Here is a 9,488-nt window from a genome sequence, read left to right on the forward strand (position 1 = left end):
ACTTGAGAACTCTTCCCCCGCTGCTCAGGCAGGACAGTTAGGCTCTCCTACCTCAACTCCCTAAGGATGGCGCCAGCCTCCCCGCAGGTCCCTGGATAATCCCCACCCAGCCTCTGATCCCTGTCTTAAAAGAGGGCAAGACCTGGAGGCCTTCTCCAGGATACATTTCCAAATGGTTTTGGACCGTTTTTTTCTTTACTCTTCTTCATGCTCAGAGTGAGTGGTCAGAGGTTAGTTGTAACCCCTAGCCCCACTTCTCCCAATCCTGGTGAATTCATCGGGAGTGAGGAAGAGGAGAAAAGGCCTTGGCAAAAACCAGAAGTGGAGTTTTTGAAAGGAAAGACTCAGAATGCAATGCTTGGCATTTTCTAGTAGCTCCAGTTGTTGTGAGTGTGGAACTGAAGGTGGAGGGATAAGGCTTCAGTCCTGACTCTGTCATTTATATGTGAGCCTTCTCTCTCGGTGCTTCAGAGTACTCAGCTGCAAAATAGGGATGATTTATACTATCTTCTTCAGGCCTGTTGTGAGGATGGAAAGAGCTAATATAGCTGAAATGCTTAGAACAGTGATTACTCTTATCATGTGGGGTGCCCAGATTTCCAGGTTGGGTTTCTCTTTGCCCTCCTGGGAAATCATGGATGAAGCAGGGTGAGAACAGTCCAGGAACGTGGGCCCTGAGCCTTTTGCTTCTGAAGGCAGGTGGGCAACCTCTCTGAGAGGCCCCAGGACCCACCTAGATCCCAAAAGGGGCAGGAGGTTTGTGGAGGATTGCCTTATGGAGAGTTAAGGCACTGTTGGGTGTTGAGGCATCCCTGCAGGCCAGGGAGGGCCAGAGCCTTGGAAGGGGCACTGGTCTAGTGTCTGACAAGACCACTGGTTACCCTATCAGTGTGAGAGAAAAGGCACTGTGGCCTGTTGAGGACTTCTAAAGGAGCGTTGTGTAGATTAAATGAGAAACGGGCTTGTAATGAAAGCAAATTTCAGGATAGTAATGGTGAAGGAAAAACCCATACCATCTCTGCTAGGGGGGGGAGAGGTATGCCTGGGCTTTGGTTGCTTAGATGTTGGGGAATTGCCCCTCCATGGGAAAATGGACCCTTCCAGTTGGTGGCTTGAGGCAGGAGCCAGCCCTGAGCTTGAGGAGGTCCTCAGGCCTCCAGTACTGACTGCCCTGGGTCCTCTAGCTCTGGGATGGGCAAGTGGTGGGTGTAGGAACAGGGGCTGCTCAGGCAGTTGTCTGAAGCTCAGGGTGGGCAAGCCACTGGGCTTGGGCCTATAGGAACTTGGGGTTGACAGGTGTAGATGCAAGAGACACTGCAGGGACTGGCTGGCTCCAAGAACCTAAGGAGCAGGGGTCAGAAAGCATCCAGTTTCCTGTCCCAGGCTCCTGACCCTTGGCTCTGGGAGGCACAGAGAGAAAGGGGCGCTTGTCCAAATCAGAGTTCCGCAAGCTTCAGGTTCTCCCTGCAGGTGAGCGTTCCAGGGACTCCCTCTACGGAGCGAGCGAGGGGTTGGGGGAAAGTGAATGAGACGTGGCACTGGGAAGTCGAACCCCTGGGCATCTGAGATCGAGTGGATCTTGGTCCTGGAGGGTCACACTCCACGGTGCATCTGTGCTTCAGATTCCCAGATGGGCGTTGGCAGCTGCCAGGGACAAGACAGGGACCAACCCCACAAGCGCCCTTACCCCCGTGATCCCCGCCTCGGAGACCCAGCCGCGCGGGAACTTCGATGTCCACGTCCGAGACACGGCTTGGAAGATAAACAAGGGCCCTAGATCAATATCCACAGCAGTTGGGCAACGCTTATTGTTTTAAAGGAAGCTCCCTTTGTTCTTGCGTTTTACCAAAGTGAGAGGCAAAAACAATTTTTTTCCTGATCAAAATTTTGCTAGCACCGAAGCAGCCAAACCAGCTTCTGGAAACCTCTGCCCCTTCCTTTCGGCCGGGACGAGTGCTCGCCGCTTGGAGGCCCCGCATCTGTCTGATATAGATACCCAGGGCCGCAGACCATCGCACCCAAGCGGGGTCCGAAGGCCATTGAGGCATTCCCCACCCCCTGCCGTAGCTCTCCGGAGCAGGGTTTTCTTGGGAAGCGTAGCGGCTCCAGCGGATCAACGCGTCTGGTGACCCAAGTCCGGCTTCCGATTCCATTTAACACAAGCCGCGCATCTTATCTCCGCGTCTCCTCCCCGGGGGTTCCCAGCCACCCCCGGCCCGGCCCAGCCCGGGCGGAAGCGGAGCCTCGAGCTTTTGAAGTACAGAGAATTTCAATCGGAGAGGAGCCGGCTGGACCTAAACCCGTCTTCCCAGCGGGGGAGGGGACAGCAGGCCCGTGGTGGTGGGGGAAGGGGGTCTTCCCTGCCGAGGGAGGTGAGAAGCAGTGCGAGCCCAGGCCGGACCCCACTTAGGCTGCTATCACCCCCTCTCCGCTTTTATGGGGTTTCCCTGGCCTCTGGGGGCCGCGGACTTCACTCCCTCTGCGAATTTACCTTCCTTCTGGAACAGTGTCTTCGGGAATAACCTTCATGATACACTGACAACCAAGCTATTAAAATAGCCCTTCCCCCTATAAAAAAAAAAAGGCTAAACAGAAATAGTGTTCTTATTCTGTACCCCCCCCAGCCCGTTTTCTTCTTCTTGTAAAAAATCCGACCTCTCTTCATCTGATGTTGACGAAAGGATGCTTTTGGAAGAAGTGACATTTGGCTAAAAATTTTTGGTTTTTTTCCCCGCAGGGTCAGAGGGTGCAATAGGCCCCCAGAGACGGGGGGGGGGGGGGGAGAACGGCCGGGGGGTACTGAGGCTGCTTTGAAAGGGCGGAGGCAGAAGCCGGGAGAGGGATGGGGCGGAGGGGGCGTCCCTGAAGCTTCAGAGCCGAAGCCCAGAGGAGGCAGCCCCCCTCCCGGAGAGGCTAAGCCCCCGCTAGAGCCTCCTTCCTCCCTGAGACGTTAGGGGAAGCCCCGCTTGGGTGGGCCGGACCCAGGAAGGAGACACAAGTGGTACCTCTTGATCTCTCAATCCTACTTGGCTTTCATCTGGCAGGGAAAACCCGGAGGAAAAGAGGATCAAACGCGGAGCACTCCCATTGAATGCAGAGCTGGGGGCGGGGCGGGGAGCCGGGAGTCCCTCCGCGAACCTCGCCCCAAAGAGGTGAGCGCAGCGGGGGCGGCTGTGAGAAGGCAGCAGGCTCACGGGGAGGAGGGGGAGGCAGAGGGTGGGCGAAACCCAGGCTCGGTGCCGGAAGGGCCCAACTGAGGCGGCTCGAACGCAGGCGCTGCGGCCTCGACTTTGACAGGAAGGGAAGAGCAAGCCAGGTGCTCCCTCAGGCTCCCGCGTCTGGCTGGGAAGGGCAAGGCGTGACAGAATCGTAGGACAACTCTGCAACGCAGCAAAAGGCTCTAGGATTTGATCCCCTGCACTCCCAGTCGCTCCTGTCACCTTTGTAATAGTCCCTAGGAGTTTTGAGCTAGCTGTGCTCAGCAGATGGTGGCTTTGGGAGTCCCAGGGAGTGGGGATGTTTATGCCCACGTTACCTTCCGGAACCTCCTGTCCCCCCACCCCCACCCCAGGCCAGGTTAATGAACGCCTTCTCATTGACTAGGGGAAGTAGAAAGCAGGAGTGAGAAGAATTTCTGTCTTGCTTGAACTCCTTGCTTCTTCCACCACCTCCACAAGCCCACAGATGGGAAAACTGAGGCAGGGGAAAGAGGGAGAAGAGTAGAGAAAGAGAAAGGAGAACAAAGTAAGAGACAGAAAAAGATAAAAAAAAAAAGATAGTGATACACTTCTCTTTAGAATTTCAGAAATTGGGGCTTTGTCTTGGGACCTGGAGAACAAGGGGTGGGGTGCAGGGGCAGCTCTGGCGGAGGGCAGGGAAAGGAGAGTTTTAGGGATAGCACCGTAGAGAAGGGGCCTGCCTTCTGCCCTTAGCAAAGTGGGGAGAGACCTAGCTGCCCAGCTTGGCCCCAACACACTTGTTCAGAGCTGGAAACGGGTCAGCTTTCTAATGGGTTCTATCATACCTTCCCTGGAAGAAGACCTGAGAAGGAGCTTGTGGCTGCTCCCAAAGACATCAAGCACTACAAACTCCCCAGCCGTGCCTTGGAGGCTCTCCCTCTGTCCTCAGAGATTTATGAACACCCCTAGTCATTTGCTATTTCAGGGCATTTTTGGTGACTTCTCTCTATTCACCCCCAGTGCCACTGAAGCCCGTGGGCAGGATCTGGGGGGAAACCCTGTGAGCCAAAGCTCTGTGAACCCCAATGCCATGTGCTGGGGCACTCTCAATCCCTGCCCCAATTTCTGGGTGAGAACAGCACCTTCTCCCAGCTGGGAGCCTCAGGTGCTGCCACTGTAGGGACCGCATTTCTCAGTGCCTCTTCACTCGCAAAACCTGTTTCCAGAAGAATTCGTTGACTCTGAACGAATACCTTAAAATATGGGCAAGAAAAGAAAAAAGGCCACTTTTAGAACCTCTCCCCACCCTACATACCTGAAGTGCAGGCGAGGCCCAAGCAAATGGGAAAACGATTTCTTCTACGAATAGCTACCTGGAGGTCAAGCCGAGCTGTGGAAAGCATAAGGCCACCTAGATGGGGAATGGAAATAAGGAAAAAAAAAATCAGCAAACATTTGAAGTCAGCAGCCAAGACAGGTCCTTAAAGAAAAAATATTAAGGCATTTATCTCCTGCCCCTTGGGGAAGAAAAATAGCAAAGTTCTCTTGGTTTCCAGGAGGAAGGAGGCATCTGGGTGTAGAGGATAGGAGGAAGAGAGAAGATACCCCAGGCTCAAGCTCTCCAGACAACTGGAGGGTGGGAGGAGGGAATATGTTTTTTGGTAGCTTGTAAAAAGACTTTGGAGCCTCTACGAGGTTAGCTCGCCAGGACAGGCAGTTGTAATAATGACGAGGGAAGCGAGGCTTGTGAGTCGGCCTTCACACTTTTAAAATGCAGTTATGGATTCTCTCATCAGTGTTAGATCAAGGCACCAAGTTAAGAAAACAAAAGCCAAAACAACAATAAAAAAAAAATCAGAAGCTTATTCAATTACCGAGTCCCGCAGCTCCTGCGGAACTCGCCCGCACGGTTAAGCTCTCTCTTTCTTTCTGCGGAATTCCATTTGCATGCCCTCTGCCTGGGTGTCTCCCTGTCTCAGTGTGTGTGTCTCTCTGTCTGTTTTCACACTCTCCTCCCCATTCGAGCGAGGCCCACACCTGGCGCATCACTGCCGAGCCATTAGCTGCGGGTCTCCTTTCATCTTCGCTGTGGCAGACGTTTCTATTTATCCACTTGCGCTCGCCCAGTGGCGTCACCAGAGGTACTGTAATGACGATTGCAGCAGGAGGATGACAGCTTAGAAAGAAGAGGGCAATGGGGCTTCCTCCCAGAGGCGGTGCGGCACAGAGGAGCGCTCGCATCACAAGGTGACCCCAGCTCCCCACCGCCACCACCGCCGTCACCGTCGACATCGCGCTCCGGCCGCTCGGCGCCCGCCCAGTCGCCTGGTCTCTCTTTCTCCCTCCCGCAGCCAAGATCTGTCGGACCGCTGGGTACCCGGGGAGACGGGGGGCTAGGAGTCACTTGGGGCTTCCTCCCTCCCCCCTCCGGCGAGCCCCGGGATGGAGAGCCGAAAGGACATGGTTATGTTTCTGGATGCGGGTCAGCTTGGTACTCTGGTTGGCAAGAGGGTCTCCAATTTGTCCGAAGCCGTGGGCAGCCCGCTGCCTGAGCCGCCCGAGAAGATGGTGCCCCGTGGTTGCCTGAGCCCGCGGGCCGGCCCTCCGGCCGCCCGGGAGCGCGGCGGGGGAGGCCTGGAGGAGGAGCCGGTCGACGGACTAGCAGGCAGCGCTGCGGGGCCGGGCGCCGAGCCGCGGGCAGCCGGGGCTGCGGTTCTCGGCCCCGGACCTCCGGCCCCCTCCGCCGACAGCCTCTCGGGTCAGGGGCAACCTAGCAGCTCGGACACCGAGTCGGATTTCTATGAAGAAATCGAGGTGAGCTGCACCCCGGACTGCGCCACGGGGAACGCCGAGTACCAGCACAGCAAAGGTAGCCACCGGGCCCCTTCTCTCCCCGGGCCTCCCACCGCGCCCACCTTGCACTTCAGCCCTGGAGGGGAGGAAGACACTCCTTTCCCCCAGGGCAGGGTGGCTGGGGGGAACCCACCTGAGCAACTCTCCCCTGATACCTGAGCCCTGGCGGGGGTCTCCTTCTGTGCTCTGGCATTGGCGGGACCCAGGGTGACAGCTGTGCTTTGCGGGAGGAGGGGGACGCAAGCCCTGGGCTTGAGGGGGATTCAAAGTGCACCCTAGCCCCCCAGAGTTTTGTGGCACTGCTTCAACTGCTCCGGGAAGACACCTTCCCCGGCCTGGGCGAGATCAAACGCGGGTCAGGGTAGTTTGTGGCTGGCGGGGTGTAAGGCACATCCAGGCGCGGAAGCCCGGAGTCCATAAAGGACCGTAAAATCCCGGCCGACTCGGGCTGCCTGGGTGCTGGGCCCTCCGACCAGTTTGCACGTCGGTCAGAGGTCCAAATTACCTTGTCACTTCCCGGGCTCGGTGGCGCCAGGTCGGAAATGGTCCCCATGATCTAATTGCCTTTGGTCTCCGGTTGCATTTGAAAAGGCAGAGCTCTGGCCCTCCCCCATTCCCCCTTTCCTTGCTAGTCCCACTTCTCCACCCAAAGGAAAAGGAGCTGCAGGGGGCAGGAGTCCCACCCTTCCTTGGGTTAGATCCAAAAGGAGGGGTGCTGTTACACTGCTTTAACTGGAGAACCCCTCCCTGACCAGGGGCTAGTTTGGGGGTGGGAGGGAGGTGGCCAGGCAGCCAGTCTCCCAGAGAGGGGTGGAAAGCTAGTAGGAGGGAGAGCCTACTGGCAAGACACTCCTCCACAAAGCTGTGGGTGTAGATGGGAAGACCCTGGTATGGAAGAAAAACCACCCCCTCACCTTGGCAGCCAACACCTGGTTGAGCACCCACATCTACTCATTACCATCTTGTCCATTCAACCCAGATTCTCTAATCACAGCATGCCCTCAGAACAAGCCGTACGCCCCTCAAATATACCAAGGTAATATGCTATTCATTCACACATTCCTATGCCATCCCTACAACGCATACAACCTAGTACACATTCTCACACCTACACTGGCAGCCTGGCACACGCAAAAGCAAGGACTCAGTTTGTGTGCAGCATCCTACAATGCGCTAAGACCCAGAGCTCACTACACTCCAGCACAAAGGTGCAGCTCCACTTGCCTGTCAGACATGCACATCCTTGTCCACTCCTGCCAATGGTGGGCAGAAAGCTCAGAGGGGCTGCATCCAGTTTGTGCCTCAGGGCAGGTGGCCGGGGTGGCTGAGGTTTCTGTACCCAGCAGGCCTTAAGACCGAGGTCTCCCAAAAAGCAGCCCCACCAGGCCGAAGGGCTGCTTTGTGCTCATCTGAATGGTGAGCCTCCATCTCTCTCTTCCTGTGTTCTCAAAGTCCCCTGTGCCCCAGCGGAGGCAGAAACTGAGGCTACTGAGAGGAGGGGGTCCCTTTCTGCCCCCTTTCTGCTCCACACATGCTCTGGGCCTACAGCCACGCATCAGCAGTGTTTTGTGTTTCTGTTGTGTGTTCTGTGTGTGCATGTGCTCTGGGCTCCCTATGCAGGGCCCAGCTCAGAGGCACTGGCCAGCAGTCCCAGCAGTGGCAGCGAGGCCCCCAAGAGCAACAGTAACGGCAGCTCACAGGGCACCCTGGCCTGCAGCGCCAGCGACCAGATGCGCCGCTACCGCACCGCCTTCACCCGGGAGCAGATTGCCCGGCTGGAGAAGGAGTTCTACAGGGAGAACTATGTGTCCAGGCCGCGGAGATGTGAGCTGGCCGCCGCCCTAAACCTGCCGGAAACCACCATCAAGGTATGAGCTCTGGCGACAGGGAGAAGAAGGGGTGCGCCCACTGAGCAGGAAGTAAATACCGACTGTCCACTCCCTAAATCCTGAACCAAGAATCAGGGCCTGGGGTCCCCCTGCCCACGTGGCTGCTAGGCTGGGGGTGTCCAGGCCTGGTGCAGGCACCAGGTGTGTGCAGATTTACCTTCCCAACAGTCCCTAGGCAGGAACTGCTGGCGCGCGGTTGACTCTGTCCCTTTTCTAGCCAAATAAACAGTGGGAATGGGGTGCCTTTGCCCCGAGAGAGAGAGGCTGGAAGGGGAGGTGTTTCTGGGGAACCGCTGCCTGCCGCCTTGGGACCAGCAGAGTCCTTAGTCTACCCCACTGCTTGAGCGCCCACCCAGGGGTCTGGCACCCCAGGGGTCCTGGCCGCGTGGCAGACGGAAGGAGGGACGCAGACTGAAGCCCCTCCCTGAACCTCTCCATAAGGGATTCCAGCTCCAGGTGGTGGCGGTGGGATCTGCCCCCCGCCCAGAGGGTCTCTGCCGCGGCTCTTCCCTGCGCTACCGGCATCGTCCGCTGCAGTGGGGCAGGACTTCTGGCCTCTGCGCACCCGGCCGGGTGCAGCCGCCGAACCTGCTCCTCCCCCCCCCCCCCCCCCGCCAGGTGTGGTTCCAGAACCGGCGCATGAAGGACAAACGGCAGCGGCTGGCCATGACGTGGCCGCACCCGGCCGACCCCGCCTTCTACACGTACATGATGAGCCACGCGGCGGCCGCGGGCGGCCTGCCCTACCCCTTCCCGTCGCACCTGCCCCTGCCCTACTACTCGCCGGTGGGCCTGGGCGCCGCGTCCGCCGCGTCCGCCGCCGCCTCGCCCTTCAGCGGCCCGCTGCGCCCGCTCGACACCTTCCGCGTGCTCTCGCAGCCCTACCCGCGGCCCGAACTGCTGTGCGCCTTCCGCCACCCGCCGCTCTACCCCGGCCCCGCTCACGGACTGGGCGCGGCGGCCGGCGGCCCCTGCTCCTGCCTCGCCTGCCACAGCGGCCCGGCCAACGGGCTGGCGCCCCGCGCCGCCGCCGCCTCGGACTTCACCTGTGCCTCCACCTCCCGCTCGGACTCCTTCCTCTCCTTCGCGCCCTCGGTGCTCAGCAAGGCCTCCTCCGTCGCGCTGGACCAGAGGGAGGAGGTGCCCCTCACCAGATAAGGGGCCGCCCGCGGGCTGCCGGCTCCAGGACGCCCGTGGGGGGGCCCCTCCCGCGGGGACTCAGCCAGCGCCCCTCCCCGCCCCCAGGGCACCGAGGGGAAAGAAGAGGGCCGAAAAGGACCGGAGGGACTCGGCCTCACGGATCTGGACGCCCGGGAAGAGGCCATGGCTGGCGCGTTTGGGGATCAGGAGTGGGGATGGGGACGCGGAGGCTGAGAGACCTTCCTCAGGGGCGGCCTCTCTCTGCCGTTTTTCACCGGACCCATTGCCCCTGACCCGGGTCGAGGCCCTGGCTCCAAAGCCAAACAAATTTAGTAGCAACACCAACCGATATCCAGCCCCTCAGTCCCTCCTCCCACCCCCCACCTCACACCCCTGCCTCAATCGGGACCCCCCCCACTCCCATCCC

The 9,488-nt window shown here is 58.8% G+C and overlaps 1 protein-coding gene across 1 annotated transcript; it reads left to right on the forward strand.

The window, feature by feature from the left end:
• The first annotated feature begins 3,091 nt into the window (after positions 1 to 3,091).
• Positions 3,092 to 9,079, forward strand: EVX1 (even-skipped homeobox 1). The gene is made up of 4 exons (XM_028119268.2): positions 3,092 to 3,152; positions 5,531 to 6,048; positions 7,653 to 7,900; positions 8,540 to 9,079. Exons 2-4 carry the CDS (start codon positions 5,622 to 5,624, stop codon positions 9,077 to 9,079), a joined length of 1,215 nt encoding a protein of 404 aa, XP_027975069.1. The 5' UTR covers positions 3,092 to 3,152; positions 5,531 to 5,621.
• The last annotated feature ends 409 nt before the right edge of the window (positions 9,080 to 9,488 follow it).

The sequence above is a fragment of the Eumetopias jubatus genome, unplaced genomic scaffold (genome assembly GCF_037043125.1).
Source record: "Eumetopias jubatus isolate StellerSeaLion01/CBP00866 unplaced genomic scaffold, mEumJub1_p1.0 scaffold_14, whole genome shotgun sequence".
Classification (NCBI taxonomy): domain Eukaryota; kingdom Metazoa; phylum Chordata; class Mammalia; order Carnivora; family Otariidae; genus Eumetopias; species Eumetopias jubatus.

Excerpts from the sequence above, each read along its gene's own strand:
- EVX1 (XM_028119268.2), top strand. The coding sequence starts at position 5,622 with ATGGAGAGCCGAAAGGACATGGTTATGTTTCTGGATGCGGGTCAGCTT. Across the intron at positions 6,049-7,652 it reads CGAGTACCAGCACAGCAAAG|GGCCCAGCTCAGAGGCACTG; the intron begins GTAGCCACCGGG and ends CTCCCTATGCAG. Across the intron at positions 7,901-8,539 it reads TGCCGGAAACCACCATCAAG|GTGTGGTTCCAGAACCGGCG; the intron begins GTATGAGCTCTG and ends CCCCCCCGCCAG.